General features: G+C 39.9%; 1 protein-coding gene across 1 annotated transcript in view; it reads right to left on the bottom strand.

Moving 5' to 3' along the window:
* Window positions 1–16388, bottom strand: part of LOC101864329 (nephrocystin-3) — a 36087-nt gene extending 19699 nt beyond the window's left edge. The window contains exons 1-16 of the mRNA XM_005107875.3: window positions 16154–16388; window positions 13345–13545; window positions 12613–12895; window positions 11412–11556; window positions 10063–10215; window positions 9335–9468; window positions 8745–8840; window positions 8219–8304; window positions 7384–7476; window positions 6747–6891; window positions 5346–5489; window positions 4469–4572; window positions 3149–3263; window positions 2276–2419; window positions 1293–1390; window positions 134–319 (exon numbers count right to left, since the gene is read on the bottom strand). Of these exons, the coding sequence (XP_005107932.1) occupies window positions 134–319; window positions 1293–1390; window positions 2276–2419; window positions 3149–3263; window positions 4469–4572; window positions 5346–5489; window positions 6747–6891; window positions 7384–7476; window positions 8219–8304; window positions 8745–8840; window positions 9335–9468; window positions 10063–10215; window positions 11412–11556; window positions 12613–12895; window positions 13345–13523 (2105 nt within the window). The 5' untranslated portion in view covers window positions 13524–13545; window positions 16154–16388. The remainder of the gene's footprint in view (window positions 1–133; window positions 320–1292; window positions 1391–2275; window positions 2420–3148; window positions 3264–4468; window positions 4573–5345; window positions 5490–6746; window positions 6892–7383; window positions 7477–8218; window positions 8305–8744; window positions 8841–9334; window positions 9469–10062; window positions 10216–11411; window positions 11557–12612; window positions 12896–13344; window positions 13546–16153) is intronic.
* Between the last annotated feature and the right edge of the window lie 47 nt (window positions 16389–16435).

Here is a 16435-nt window from a genome sequence, read left to right on the forward strand (position 1 = left end):
AGGCAGGTGCCTCACCTAAAAGAACCTAAATAACTCATGAAACCAGAAACACAGTTGAAATAAGACAAAATCAACACACTTTTACTACTTGATCTGATGTGATTAAAGCTGACTTTGTGGATTAGAAACTAACCTGGCTATATGCCTGGCTATAAGGGACACATAGAGGGGGCAGCACGTTGCTGGTGTGCGGCACTGGGCGAGGATTCGTCGCTCCGTCTCCGGTGCCATACTTGCGCCGAGAGAAGACAACTCTGCCCACAACAACTCCTTCACGTGCTTGCTGCTGCACGGCTCCATGTGTAAAGTCGGCCACGACCTGATCGACACCAAACGAGAAGACAAGATACAGCCTACAGCATACACACACTTTTTTTGACACTTTACATGAACTATGTATGTTCTGTCAAAGATTGTTCAAGACAGCCAACTATTGTAGAGACAACAAATGTACATTTTAGACAGGCGGACGTCATGGAAAGTGTCATTATAATACAAAATGTAGAATAATGTAAAAATAATGAAAGGAGGGATGTGGGAAGTTGTCATTTGTAAGGGTGTTTGTCTTGCACAGGTGGTTGTTACAGCAGGGAAATATACCCCTAAACATTTACTAAAAAGTACCCAAGTGTTAAACTGGTCCACACAGAAATTGAATTTCATTTTCATTTTCTAATACTTCAAGTGAGAATATCACACAGTCAACTAGCTTGCACCCTGTCAGTCATAACCACTTGAGTCTCAACTACTCAGCTGACTACCCACTAGAACTGAAATTAATATGTGACGAGGGAAAAAAGGCGAAGAAAGAGAGACAACATTCTTAAGTCCCTGTCCCACAGTGACAGAAAGCTCAGGGTGAACTGTGCATACTTTACCACTTAAAGTAACACCCCCCCCTCCTGCTCAGCGGCGCCTGAAGTTGCTTCCTAGGGGAAAAAGGCACCTGACACAAATTTTCCCATTTTGACTGTTCTATAAGAGACAGATGTTTAATTCCTCTTAAATAAACATACAAGGGGCATCAAACCTCTACAATATTGCCCATTTTATCCCCCCCCCCCCCCCCCCATCGACATTTTGAACTGATTGACCAAGTTCAAAACATCCAGGGTCACTGTAGGGGTCCCAGTGGGGGCTGGTGCAGTCATTCAAGAAAGGAGACAGCTGGCTGTGATCGTTATGAGGTACAAAAACATGGGGTTTAAACTTTACTTTTACCACATTATCTGTGGCACAGAGTGATGTTTTAAAGCAGAACGAAAGAGAAAGAAATGTTTGAATATGTTCACCTCCAAGCCTGAGGACAAGAGTCTTCATTCACTGACACAATGACCCGAGCATCCACGGGTAGTGGGTCCAGTAGCCACTTGAGATGAACGTCAGCTTGCTGTGGGTACAACAAAATTGTGAGGACAGACTTCAGAACAAAGGAGTCTATAACCTGTGATTGGGAACGTCTGCGATAATACAGATTTTTTAGAGTATCTGACCAAAGGAATGAATGATGAACCATGATTGCCTATGTGTGTCGGTGATCTGGCACTTGATGATGATAATAACCTCCTTTAATATGAGAACAAACTATGAAATAAAGAAATCTATAACCTCAAGTAATGATGCATTCCCAATATCTAATGTTAGTGTACAACTCTCCGTTTCTGTTGTCATAGACTATGCTATTTAGACATTATTACAGCATTAACAGGACTCTCCTGATTTTTTGTTGTTTGGTTGTTTGATTGTTGGTTGTTTTTTTGTGTTGTTTTTTTTCGGGGGGGGGGGTGTACACTTACATTAGATGTTGAGAGTGCATCATTACTTGTGGTTATAGACTTCCATAGCTTGTTCTCAATAAATGAGGTTGCCATCATCATCAAGTGCCATCACTATATACAAAAGGTTACAATGTTGAATGCCAGTCCATGAAAATTAAGTCTTATGCTATATTTCAAAATAATATTGATGAGGCAACACATAATTCCACGCTTGGCCAATAATATCAAAGAGCCTACACCCTAAAATATCAATAGAGTAGCTACATGTATGAATGTTTGTCTTACACTGATCTGCAACAATAGAGGCATTAAGTCTATACTCAAATGACAACAGAAGGAATGACTTAAGTCAAAGTCACAGTCAAAATGGCAGTTAAGTCCTTTGGAAGTCTTCCACAATTACAAAATGTAATTATATAGAAGAAAAAGAAACAGTATCCTTCAAATCGGTTAGGTTAGTAAGACATTACATTGTTGCAAGACAAACAGTAGCAAACCTGAAATCTATCAACAGAGTCCAGCACCACCAACACTCCCCCTGGGCTGCGAGCAGAAATTTTCTCTAACCACCGGGGAAACTCCTCCACCAAACGAACAGGGTCACAGGTCAAGGACACTGTGGTTGACACTTGCTGCATCAACTGAGTTGAGTAACAGATAGATTACAGTAAGAATTGAGTGAGCTTCAATTCATATCCACTTGTCACTAAATGTATTTTAAATAGGAGGCAACACTCTGACATAAACTATAATCAAGAGACAGGCGATCCAAACATTTCAAGTCCATCTTCAATATTCAACGAAGCAATAAGGAAACTTTCTCTTGGGATAAATAAACTCGACCTAAATAAGAAAGATGTCTATGCACTTTTTTGCAACAAAAATGTGTGTGTGCATCATAATTTTTTTCTACATCACTATTTAGTGCAGAAGGCAGAATTAGAATCCCTGAAGGGCACATATACAACAAACATGAAAAACAATAATATTTGTGTCCATTATCCTATTTTATTTATTTACAATATGATACAGAAGTGATCAAATAAGAGTCTATACTTTATTAACATGCCTCAACATGGTTTGTGAGTCAAAAGTCTTACTAAAATCGGGACACAAGCTAACTATTTTAAGACCCCAGTAGCACATGGCTGCCAGCCAGGCAAAGGATTATTCTGTGATCTTTATAGATAAAACAGTAGTATGCAGTAGTATGCGTAAAAATCAACAACACTGTGAAGAGAAGATCTTACACTCAGTTATCCCCTGAGCTCTTGCAGACATGAGAGGAAAAAGAATTAGACCCCAAGCCATACATACACACACACACACACACACACAAATGCACACACCATAGACACATCAGTACACACCTGGGCAGTGAGCCTGCGTATCATGAGGATTGGGTCAGCACTGACCGAGTTCTGAGAGCCTACGAAATGATAGAGAAGTAAACTGCTGGCACTTCGCTCTTCCTGCAGCTGTAGCCTGGGACGGTGGACAAGGGTTTTCGAGTAAACATTTTGTACAAAAGTAAAAGCATGGGTGTGTACGCACAGACAAATCTGTTCAATACGACCACCCAGAGTCAAGAAGGAATGTGGCGTTCTTCGACAGGTGGTTCTCTTGGATAGTGTCATTAAAATATAGAAAAAGTGCAAGGAACAGAGTGGGAAGTGATCGTTCATACAGCTGATTGTCTTGGACAGGTGGTGGTCGGGGCAGGTTTGAATGTACGAGCAGTTATATTTATAGGTGTGAGAGTTCTATACGCACAAGCAAGTATAGAAGTTTGTACAGGTATTTGCAAATGTGTGTGTGTGTGAGTGCATGTGTGTATGTGTGTGTGTATGTGCATGGGCGTGTATTATGTGTATGGGTATGGAAATATACCTGAGAGAAATGCTATTTAGACAAGTGAGAGACATATGAGAGGGGAAGTGAAGAAGAATGAAAAAGTTGGTGGCCATATAAGAGAGAATGAGAGGGGTGGGAAGTTAGAGGTGGAACCAAAAGGCAAACAGAAAATGAGAGAGGAACTGAGACGAAAGACTGAGTTTTGTGTATGACAATGTATGACTAGTCACATTTCAAAAAAGGTAGTGCAACAATGTCCATTTAGATATCAGTCTTCTTCTTCTTCTCGATCGCATCACACTTGAAGTCCGGTATCTGTCATAAATTGGGCCTTCCTGCTCAGTTCATCTGGCAGCCCGTATATCAGTGATTTGTTACACCTCCTCCTCATTGCAGGAGATCAATACAGTTTTTAGAAGCACATGAAAATGAAAACAGATGTTGATTAATTTGCATCTAAAACATAGACGTATAACTGCAGCATATTTTTTTTTAAAGCTTCATCCCCTTGCGCCATAACACTGAGGAGCCGTTCTGTAGTACTTTTGACTTGAAGAAAAGGCTGCTATGTGTTACTTTGAAAGTTGGACAGCAAGCAAAGAGGCCTCTAACACAGCAATGAATAATAAACAGAGAAATTATCAGGTAGACTGATCTACTCTCACCAATCTTTAAAGGTTACCGTAAGTACTTAGCTAGCTGGATTGGGTGGTGGTTTGGGGGAAGGGGGGGGGGGAGAAGAGAAGATGGTGGAGAGTGAGGAAAGACACGGGAGCATAAGAGTGTGGTGGTGAATGGGGGGGGGGAAGAACAATGACATGACTCTCTCGACATACCATTTTGCCAGGAGTAATGATTTGCCACTACCAGGACTGCCCATAACCAACAGGGGAGGCAAAGGGCCAGCAGCAGAGACCTGTGTGTTTAAGTGCTCATAGTACTGAAAAACGAGATGAAAACACAGCATAAAATTAATCATACAGTATAGGGGAAAGGTTAGGTACCTATGCATAATTCTAACATCATCAAAAAAAAGTATCACATCAGATGACAGCTTCAGAAACAAACTAAAGGACAGAGAAAGGCACATGACTTACAGACAAACTCAACATATAGACAGAAAAACACATAATGAGATACAGACAAACAAAAAAGGGCACATAGTGCCATTCCAGAAAGACAAAAACACAAGTACAAACACATGCACCATCATAAAGACAACAGAAATACCTCTTGAGAGAAGAAAAAAATAGACGTGAAAGACATAATATTGACATGCCTTTATTTTTTTCTCTTCTTCCTCAGTCTTCCTTCTTTTTTTTTTTACTAGGATCAGACAAGAGTTTATTCAGTTCTTTTTTTTTACCAGTTACTCAGTTTTTTTTCCTGCAACAGATTTTCTAACACTGGAAATATACACAATGGACCTCTGTATTTTTCATTCTTATCCCAGAAGACTGGGTATTTGACCCCACCCTACCAATGACATAATGGGAGAAAAGAATGTGACCAAACCCCCCCCCCCCCCCCCTCGTACTTCCTTTTTTTCCCCTTCAATATTAAGTTATCTCCTCTTTCTTTTCTTTTTATGCTACTGTCTATTAATCCTCTAATCTTCAGCACTTATATGACCTTTTTGAGTAGGAAGTGCCGTAAAAACCTTACTAAAACTACGACTTCATTATCTACCTTCGTCTGGTTGTACACACTCACCTTCTCAAATCCCATCTCGCAGGACGATGTGACCGCCGTGTGTAACAGATCCAGCTGCTCCATGTCCCTTTGCTGGTCGGCCCAGCCGCTGGGGCTGTCACACACCATCACCTGGTCACTGCTCTTCTTGCCCACGCCAAGCTCCTGTGGGAGACACAACAGGCTCGTTTCACCGTTCTGGTTTATTCTTTTTGTCAACAACCAGCAATACAGCGATTGATTGCACCTTCCTTCCACATTGGACAATACAAGAGGAAGGAAAAAGTAAAAGGTAAGAAAGCCAACAATGGCCGCTCATTTGTTCAACACCCCTGAGCACAGAGCAGCTTTCAATCCAGGGTTCACAATCATTTGTGCTTTATGGAAGTGAAAATAAATTTTGATGATTGAAGCCATTTGTACAAAAATTGTAACTTTAGAAGTTTTATATGCCCCCATTAACAATATTTAGATCATTTTAGAGGCTTGTTGTTTCAACTGAATATCCTGGCCAATCTGGGCTAAGAGGGATTCAAATACCAGGAGAAAGACAGAGATTCTTGATAAAAATATTCCCAACACAAAAATCAAACTAAGATCTCCTGCATGCCATGGTGAAGCGCCTAGATACTACAACATAGATGTCAGAAAGCCAGATCTGACACACTGTCCTCACTAAAACGAAAACAATACTTCAGCTCAAAATTGGAGATCTATTTTTATCATAGACAAGCCTTTCATTGAGGACATCCTAAAGAGAAGTGAGGTGTGCACCCAGCCAGTAACAGCCAGGTAACACTCTGGCACTGTATTTTCTACCTTGTTTTGGACTGGACCAACCCAAACACTGGTATTTTTTTTCCTGCTGGATTTAAGGAGGTTCAACAGGAAAAAGGTAAATGCTCAGTCCTCTTCTTCTTTCTTATTTGTATTTCTTCTCCACACCCACAACCCACTCATTGCCTCATAAAACAATACTTAAGTGCACACCAAAGTGCATAAAGTTAAACATACAAAAACAAGACTATCATATGATATCATAATATAATCTTTTCCAACAAGACATAATGTTTATTTCACAATTTTCCAGTCGTTTTTAATAGCCCCGTTTGAAGTAGGATGATAAAAAATTATCCACCCCCAAGTAAAACTATAAAAGGTGAAATTCTGTTCAGAGTAAGTGTGGTGAGTTTAAGCATGGCTGGAGAAAGACAACTGTGACAAGAACAGGCGAAACACAATGATATAACAAGAGATTGCTTTAGAAAAAAAACAAAATTACATCATTGATGTAGCATACAATGACAAGGCTCTTAAATTCCTGATTGTCTAATCCGAGACAGTCCCCGGAAATTTTGGGCAGTTTGCAAGCCTGCACGCAATGAAAAGACGGTACAACAACAAGGGTCGTCAACAGCCTACCACTTTGAGTAGTCGTTCCAGTTCTCTTGTAGCTGCTTGGGCCATGCTGCCCAGAGCAGCAGAGGTGTGGATGATGTGAACTCGGGAATTCGCCACTTCACGCACCTTCCTCTTTAGCTCCTTCATCTCTTGACTAGATTTTGTTCTGCCAAAAAGCAAGAAAGGATCGGAATATAACAGTTGGGGGAGGGGAAAAATGGAGAGAAAACATGTTAAGGAGAAAGGGAGGGAAATGAGGGAGGGGGGAGGGTGTATGTGTGTAGAAATTGAGGGTCATTCATAATCACAAATAATTCAGCCCACTTTAATCAACAGCTAGCAATGTCTTTTCTCTTCCATCAAAATACATGGATAAGCAACATCAATCACTAATAAAAGTCTCCATACAGTTCTCATAAACAGACAAAATTACTTATTTTCTCTTTCAACAACCTCAGATATACAGGCCATGAGAAAAAATCTTCTCCCCAATCAACAATTCAAAAAACACCCTCTACTTGCTAGTTTCAACAGAGATGAGCCTTCATCAGACTGTCAGTGGCACAACACAGCAAGAAAGTTAAAAGTGCAGGATAACAACATTGACCTTTGCTATAGATGAGCCCAGATCCAAAGATAAGATAACTGAAATGCTTACCCTTTGCTATCTGATGTTTCTGACATTAGCACAATGGATGATTTGCTAGACATGTGATCAAGGTGAGCTTGTTTCATCTCCATATGAGAGAACCTGAAATTATGATGCGAAAGTAAGAAATGAAAGTTTTTCTCAGCAAAGGAAGAATGATATCATATTCCACAACACAAAACACAAGTGAGACCACCCCTCTCTGTGTTTTCTCTCCTTTCACATTACTCTCATAGCCCCAATTCATCACAACTTATTTTCCATGTTCACACATTCCCAGTCCGTACTTCTTCTTCTCTCTTGATTTCCCAACTCTAGTTTTATACAGAAACGTTTTTCTGTATAAATCTTATTTTCTCACATTCCATGATTGCCATGGCAGTTTCAAAATAAAAAAGAGTTGGCCTCGTTATCTGAGAAAAATTCAAAAATTAATTCCTTCCCAAAACTGAAGCTACTCAAAACTGGTATACATATAAAATTTAGAAAATGGCATGTGGCCTCTCAGGCAAGGCATGATTCTATGTTCTGTGCAGATAAAACAGTCCTGTATGTAAAAAGCAATTGTACTGTGAGAAGAAGATGTTACAGTCAGTTGCTTCCTGAGCGCTAGCAGCCGTATGCTGAAAAAGAAGAAGAGTTTGTCTCTCTGCTTCTCTACATCTTCCCCAATCTTTTCAAAACACAACAAGAACTCTGCTTCTATTGCATTCTTCAGTATTTTTCCTCTTTTTTAAAGGCAGCAGGGGTTTTTCACAAAATCCCTGCATAATTCTGACAAACTGCAAATTAAAAAAGGCATGTGTATGGAAAACCAAAGGGAGTGAGACCTCTGCCTACTTACTTGTGTAGTGTGTTGCCCAAAAAGGCAACAAATATCACAGATAGGTCAACCTGTAGTTTACGAGCTCTAGACTCAAACTCCACATCCTGTAAAGACAAATCAGACCATTTATACACTGAAAATAGTCAAAGAGTCAAAATAAGCTCATGCATGTCTCTTTACTTGAACTATGTTTATTTTGGCAAAAAATTATGTGTCTAAGTACTACAGTGGGTAAAACCCTCAAGAGTTTTGACTTAGCATTGGACAGTACAAGAAAGAAAAGAAGTCAGTTGCTTAGATAAGGCTGAAACATTACTCTCCTCTTCATCTACCTCACTTGCAACTGCTCAATTTACACACTGAATTACAAAATGATCAAAATAAAATTCATTCATCAGGTCCACAATATTAATATACTCTGCAATCACGTTATCCAGCAAAGAGGAAAAATCAAGTCTGTAAGCTGCATTTAATCAACGTTCACCGACACAACATTTTCATGCTTTCAAAACCAGGTGAAACAGAACAATGGAGAAAAACCTACCCCTGAGTCAGCTTGCACTGTTTGACCGGGTAAATGAACAAGAGTGAGATCTCTTCCCTCGGAGCTACAAAGTTCGCACAGACGAGGCACATGGTCCTGGAAGGGAATTTTTTTCAAAGTCCAGATCACAAAAACTCTTGTTATATCCACATTTCTTTGAAGCCAAGAAAATCATAACATGTTCTGAACATCATGTATCGTCTGTCACAAACTTTTAATTTGCGTTATTTGTTATTCAACACATTATTTTACTGTCTAGATCTTGCAACCTTCATCTCTTTCAATTCAGTACACTATATTGGCAAAATATGTTATTATATACAATAAAAATATCATCACCATAAAGTGCCAGATCTGACAACAGCAATGATGCTTCTCCATTCAGTTCCCCACTCTGATGCTCTCAAAAATATCACATTATCCTGATCATTTTTGCCTATCACCCATCTGTTCAGTTTTTCTAACAAAGTTTTTCAGGGTCTACCCACCTATAATTTCTTCAGTTTTTATATCAAAACCTCTAAACGGGGTGCTCATATTTCAATATATTGATGGTGACAGGCAGGAATACTTTTTCTAAAGGGACAAACCTCCATGAACTTGTCAAATTCTGCAGCAAGGTCTGGGGACACAGAGGCAAACACCCGTATGGTGTGACTGGCAAGGTGAGGCGGCACAGACGGGAACACCCGCCATGCATTTACAGCAGTCAAGTTCCAATCCTCTTAAAGAACAAAACAAACAAAAGACAAGATTAGTACAAAGGTGTGTGAACCTCAACAACCAATGCAGATATTCACAAACCAAGTAACTTTCAAAATACAAACACACACACACACACACACACACACACACACAAAGAGTAAGCATTAAAAAAAATGTTATTTGTGCTTTCAAATATACTACCACTGTTAATTTCATTTATGGTAGGTAAATGTGTATTCATTTTTAAAGCAATTAGAATATCAATAATACTCATAAAAATAATAATAACCATCTTTAAAAAATACAATTATAACATTTGTAAAAAAAACTTATCAATTTGGTTTCACACTTGAACTTTCAACTAAGACAGTCTTCACATTGGTAAATTTTATAAACGCAAACATTTATAGCATACAACTTAACATAAATTACCGTCAATTAAAAATATCATAATTATTTGTCACTGCCAAAAACTAATGCACTATTTTGTGGTAAGATAACCTTATTTACACAAAAGACACATCTAAATAACTATTCACTAAATGCTGGCTAGTAGTAACTGCTTCACTTTGTATCGGAGCAGTCATACTGATCAAATGCACTCTCTACACACCTTTGTTCACATTAATGAATGGTCCATCCATATCCAAAGAGGTAGAAGCGAACTCAGGACCTTTCAGGAAAGCCGGTTGATGAAGTTGAACTGTAGACCCCAAGGACGGCTCACTTTCCAATGTAGCCCACCAATCACCAGGATGAGAATTGCCTTGAAACAGAAGAAATTGCAATCTTAATTGTTATATTTTTGTAACTTGTAGATGTTTTAAGCACCCATTGATACAATCATTACATTCTGTCTGAAGTAAATTTTTCTAATGCAAACCAATCCACATAATGAGATTAACTTTTATCCTGCGTCTGTGCCCAGATGCGTATCTTATCAGCAACCGATTACGTCGGACGTGCCAGGCAGGCCGCTGGGGTCACTCAGTGTGTACTGTTGGTGTACAGCGTGCCCGCCGGGAAACGTGTGTTTTCGCCGTGAATACCGCGGGAGTGTGTTAACCGATGATGAAAATAACGCTGTATCTTTCATAGCTTTCTATAAAGTGTTACAAACACATGAATAACCCCCTCTCACAAGCTGATAAGACATTAGGAGTAGATACACCCATTCGAATAATCTTTCAGAACGCTCTTGTTGTTATGAATGACCTGAGGTTCGAAAGGGGATAATTTAGGTCAATTTCCGAATGTTTTACCCTCAAATTGTTCTTTGTACCTGCACAATGGTATTCAAAACTATCAAACAAGCTTATTTTTTATCAGGTAGTATCATTTCATACAAAATCAAGCTCATTTGAAATATTTTGTATCGAAAAATGGAAGTCTTGTTTCCCGACTATCCTTTCGAGCTCCTCATGTTTAAGTGGGTCAATTTCTTCTATAATTTCATTGGACGAACATCTGGAGCTACCAACTCGGTATGTTTTGAATGAGACGTATGCCTCGATTACGAACCAATGCAGGCCGTTCTAGAAGAAGGCCACAAACGCACACAAACTCAAGCAGACTGACGCACACACACACTTGACCTGCGCGAATGGGGATCTGACTCTGGACCCGAATGACACGTAAGAGCATGCGCGCTGCACGTGCGCTGAACCAGGGGCTACACTGATAAGGGACCAGAACGTAGGCGAGGTGCCGAAATAGGCTTATCGGGCGATATAAACCCGTCTCTCGCAGGATGAGGGTTAACTTTCTTCTTTTTCTTGATCGCATCATACACTTGAAATCTGATATCTGTCATATATTGAGCCATCCTGCTCAGTTCATCTGTCAGCCCGTATAGCTTCTCCTGTAGTGTCAGTGGGGTTGGCCACATTTCCTGTCTCAGATTTTAAAAAGGGCAAGTTAAAAAATAAGTAGCAAACTCTTCAGAGTTTATCCTCTCCTCACCTAGATCCACAATGCCAGGTCTAGCCTGTGAGTCATTGTCATCAGGTGCTTGTCCGCTGTATGCAAGTTTGGATAAACGGTTTTCAAGTTCTTGCTTGGCACGCAGTAAGTTCTGAATCTCACTCTCTTTAGTTTCTCTGAACAACTGCAGAAAGATCAAAAGAAGTCCTTTAGAATATAAAAATAGCCCTTCAATCCATGATTTAAATATCAGCCTGTACAGCGAAATGGAACAGTTTGTCTTCACATCCACCTTCTAAAATAAGGCACTGGGCCGATGGGGAATAAAACCAGGACAGCTGTATTGACAAAATCAATATAAGAAAGGATTTTGAAAAAATGTTTCAATCAGTAAACAGAATGGGTGTTTCACCACACACACATGCATACACTCATGCTCTCTCACATACCCTGTTTCACACACTTATGTGTCACAACGCAGTGGAATCAGGCGCTCTTCAATATTTGTGTATGTGGAGTTATTGGTATCACCTTAAATCTTGTTCATTTATCTTGGTTTGATGAAAAAATTACCCATCTATCTTGAGCAGAAGTGAAGACATTTGTGATTGAAAGAGTAAGCTCACTTGGTTTCAGCGGTAAAAATAGGGGGAAAATGGCGGTCAAAAATTGGTAACTTCAAGAGCTAAAGAGTCCTTGAAAACTGAAAAATTACATATTTGCGCTTTTAGTCAATGTTTTTCAATGTAATTCATATGGAAATGTGTTTCTATTTGGACATAAAAGGTTTGAACAAAAAAACAAAAAAATTAGATTAAAATTGCGAAACTGAAGGGAAAATGCTTGTTTCTCCAATTTTGTTATTTTGACGAGTGCCTGATTTCACCATGTGGTCTCACATATCATACCTTTACACTCACAGAGACCCACAGTCACAAACATATGATATAAATGAACAATAAATTGTTAACAATAGAAAAGTTTTTGCTCGAACAAAAGTGATAAGCTGGAAAAACATAGGCCTACAAACGGTGTCACCTACAACTCATCAAATATAAAAAATATGAACATAGAACAAAAACAATCGCAAAATTGTATTGATGAACAAAACCAAAACTCAAATTCTTGACATCAAAGGCAATAATTTCATTGCTTTATTATTAAGAAAAAGTCTTCTGTTATTCTGCTCTACTGGAAAGAGGGTATCACTGACAGCAAGTAACAAAAGCGAAAGTGTTACCTTGAACTGTCGCTGCACTTTGTCTCGTTCTGACTCAAACACAGATGCTCGAGCAAGCGCCTCTTGCTCTGCCTCAAGAGCAGCATCCCGCTCAGCCCTCATGCGTGTGCAGGTCTTCTGAAGTGCCAACAATTCAGCTCGGAGTCTCTTATTCTCCGTCTCCAACTTTTGCTCTTTCTTTTGCATGTTAGCGATCTCATTGTCTTTGTTGAGTCTGTACATCTCAAAATCTTTGCGTATTCGCTCAACTTCAGGGTTTTCCAAGTCCATAGACAATGCAGATCTGTTTAACAGCAAAGAAACACAGAGCTTTACAAGATTGGAGAAATAGTTCGAAATTTCTTTGTTTACAAAATATCGCTTTACCAAATGGATTAGAAAAGAAAGAAAATTCATATGAAACAAATTGACAATTTTGTAATTTTCCATAAAAATATTGAATATCATCATAAAAACTAAGGACCCTCGGCAGGCAAAAGAAAAGAATTCTAAAAGCCAACATGTTTGACAAATCTATTACATTTCTTCATAAAAAAAACCCATTGCATATACATCTGTTACAAAAAGGATGAAATTTATACATATAGAAATTTTAGAATGAGCTCAGAGAATTCACATCAGTTCTATTTTTCAAGAAATAATTTCTTTAGCTTTAAGATGAAAAGTAAGGAAACTAAAAAATAATAATGAGATTTTAAAAACAAATTTCAATAAATCCCATTCTTTCCTCACCGAAGACTTCCTCCTTTTGGTTTACTGCGACCCAGAGACCCTACACTGCGTAGACCGAGTTTCCCACGAGGTTTGATTTCTATCGGGATTCTCTTCAGCACTCCATTGGTGCCCTCTAAGTCAGATCCCAAAATGTCCTCATCATCATGAGAACGCATAAAGGAGCTTCCTGTACCCATGGCTGGTGGTGAAAGTTGTTCTCTGCCAGGAGTCAAGAAGTATTGCACACTTCAAAATTGCTGTCAAACACACACTAATTAAATTCATCTGCAACATGATAAGGAAAACCCCCCCAACTTAAACATGAAAAGACTCCTGACAGGATAGAAGTCATAATATGAGACCAAAAAAGGAGAAGTAGAGTCATTAGTTTTCACACCAGGCCAAGATTACACTGGGATCACAAAATTAAAGCCTTTGCAGACATATTCTATCACATCTACTGGCACTGAGAAGTCAAAGTCGGTCACATGATGTATTAAAAAAAATTAGAGAGATGAGAGATGACACATCAATGAACTTATCCTGCGTTCAAATTACTTGAATTACTTGAATCTAGAACTGGGGTCTTAGGAGGACGGGATGCTCCATGCTTCCTCGCACCTCCTCATGAGGGTCCATTTCAGTGTGGGCAGGCTGATTGTCTCCATCATCAGCCGGGTTTTGTAGCGTCTGATCATCTGATGGGATCACGCAGCCTGCTCTTCCAACCTTCACCAAGCTGCACACCTTTCGCAATCACAGCCTCCTTCGTGAAGGAGTCCTCGTCACGGCAGCTGGTTAGGTTTTCTCGGACAAGGGCTACTACAGTTGGAGGGTCAAGGGTGAGCACTCCCTCTATGTTTGCGGAGCCTGCTAGCTTATCAGCTCTTTCATTTCCCTTGACTTCTGCATGTCATGGGCAAAAGATCCACTGCAAGAGTCTGATTTTGCTCTCTTGGATTGTCTTAAACCAATCTGCATAGAGGCTGCCAGTCAAGATCTTATCCAGAGTACTCATTGAGTCTGTAACAAAGGTAGCCTGCTGGTATCCATTTGTGCAAAGCCATTTCAGAGCCTCAGTGATGGCCTTGATCTCCATGCACAAGCTTGATGTAGTGAGGCCCGTTGCTCTAGATGCCTCCTGGACTGTTACTCCATGGCAAGACACCGTGTAAGCCCAGCCCCCTTCTCTTTTGACTTTTTGCGTTTCGTTTCTAAGTGCTTTGCTTTCCCCTTTCATTCAATATATATATATGCAGTCAAAATATTAGACAAGTGACACTTGCGTCCTCCTGATTCTTTTTTGTTTTAAATATTTAAAATTAATCATAATAAATTATGTGGAGTTTTATTTGAGAACTTTGCAAAATCGTTTGTTTGTTTGTGTGTGTGTGTGTGTGTGTGCGTGTGTGTGTGTGTGCATGTGTGTGTATGTTGTTTTAGCGTGTGTGCATGTGTGGTGTGAAGGGACTTTTATCTATCTTGGATATATATACCTCTCTCTCCCCCTCTCCCTCCCTCTCTCTCTCGCTCTCTCTCTTTCTTTGCCACTCTCGCCTCTATGTGTGTATATATAATAATATGATGTATGTATGTGTTTGTGTGTGTTTCCAAGCGATCGGCAGATGGCGCAATTCTTGCTTGCTTTGCACAATCTTAAGATCGCGCAGCTCTATTCATTTTCAGAAATAATCCGTAGATGGCGCGCCCATCTTGAAATGGCCGCACTTTCTGCGGATCGTCATAATATGGTTCTGCGCCATCTTAAGATCGCGCTGATCGGCAAATGGCGCTTGACAGTAACGGTAACGCCACGGCTTATAAAAATAATCTGTGGGTATCCCAGAATGTGATGACATCACATTACTAAAATTAGCAGCCAATCAGGAAGATGCGCCCTTCTACATTTAATCGCATGTGAAAACTGACCCTTCGTTAGAGTCTATATGGTCATAATCGTGGAAGTCATTGCAGACTTGCCAACTTTTGAGATACTGAATTCTGGAATTTTGAATGCTCCTGAGCGCCACGGACACACACTTCTGTGATAGACTAAAAAAAACACCCACACCACAAAAACAGCTCAAACAAACCAGTGGAGAAACGGAGAGAGAGAGAGAGAGATGAGAATGTAACTGTACAGTTACTACACTGTCTACACATATATACCCCTTCGTCCATGCCTTCGAGTTTTGGTTTTTCTAAGAAAAAATACCCATTATATTATTTGGGAGGACTTCCGTAACGAGCGACCACTATGAGACAGAGCAGAATTGAGGGCTTGGGGTAGGGGTAGGGGTAGGGGTAGGGGTAGGGGTAGGGGTAGGGGTAGGGGTAGGGATAGGGGTAGGGGTAGGGGTAGGGATAGGGGTAGGGGTAAGGTTAGTATTAGGGTTAGGGGTAGGGTTAGGGGTAGGGTAGGGTTAGGGTTAGGTCTAGACCTCTTCTTTATTGTTTGATGGGATGGTCGCTCGTTACGGAAGTCCTTCCCATTATTTGCGCTGGCGTCTCGGGAAAGGTTTGGGAACGATGGTGGCAATTCTGGAATTTCCTGAAAAATTCAGGAAGGTTGGCAAGCCTGTCATTGTCATAGTGATCAAGAATGAATATATGGACTGACCAAGAATGAGGAGGTCCTCTGTGCACTTCCAATGATCACTTGTACTGACTCTGCAGCTGCAAGTAGTGCAAGCTTGTCTCTAGATTCTAGATCTAGATTATCTAGACTCTAGATCTAATTACTGGAACAAACAGTTGAGTAGGCCCTTGGTTAGGGCTAGATTCTAGGTCCACTTATTTTTAAGTCTAAGTCTAAGTAAGACCTTACCTCTGATTATCTCGTACTCGTACTATTTACCAGAAATCCGCAGGCTCACTATCTTGAAAGAACGTACCTAGACCTACTGAACAGGCTACGTTTAGCCTAACTAACCCATTTTGTTTAGGTTATGTTATAGATCTAGATCTAGATCTAGTAGATCTAGCTCTAGAGATCTAATATAATCTAGATTCTAGAAGGCCTTCAATATTATTGAGACCAAGTTCTTTCCAATTCTTGCGAAGTTTGTACAGCAGTTTAAAATCATGAGCTCTTGCTGTTTGCAGAGAG

The sequence above is a fragment of the Aplysia californica genome, unplaced genomic scaffold (assembly GCF_000002075.1).
Source record: "Aplysia californica isolate F4 #8 unplaced genomic scaffold, AplCal3.0 scaffold00639, whole genome shotgun sequence".
NCBI lineage: Eukaryota > Metazoa > Mollusca > Gastropoda > Aplysiida > Aplysiidae > Aplysia > Aplysia californica.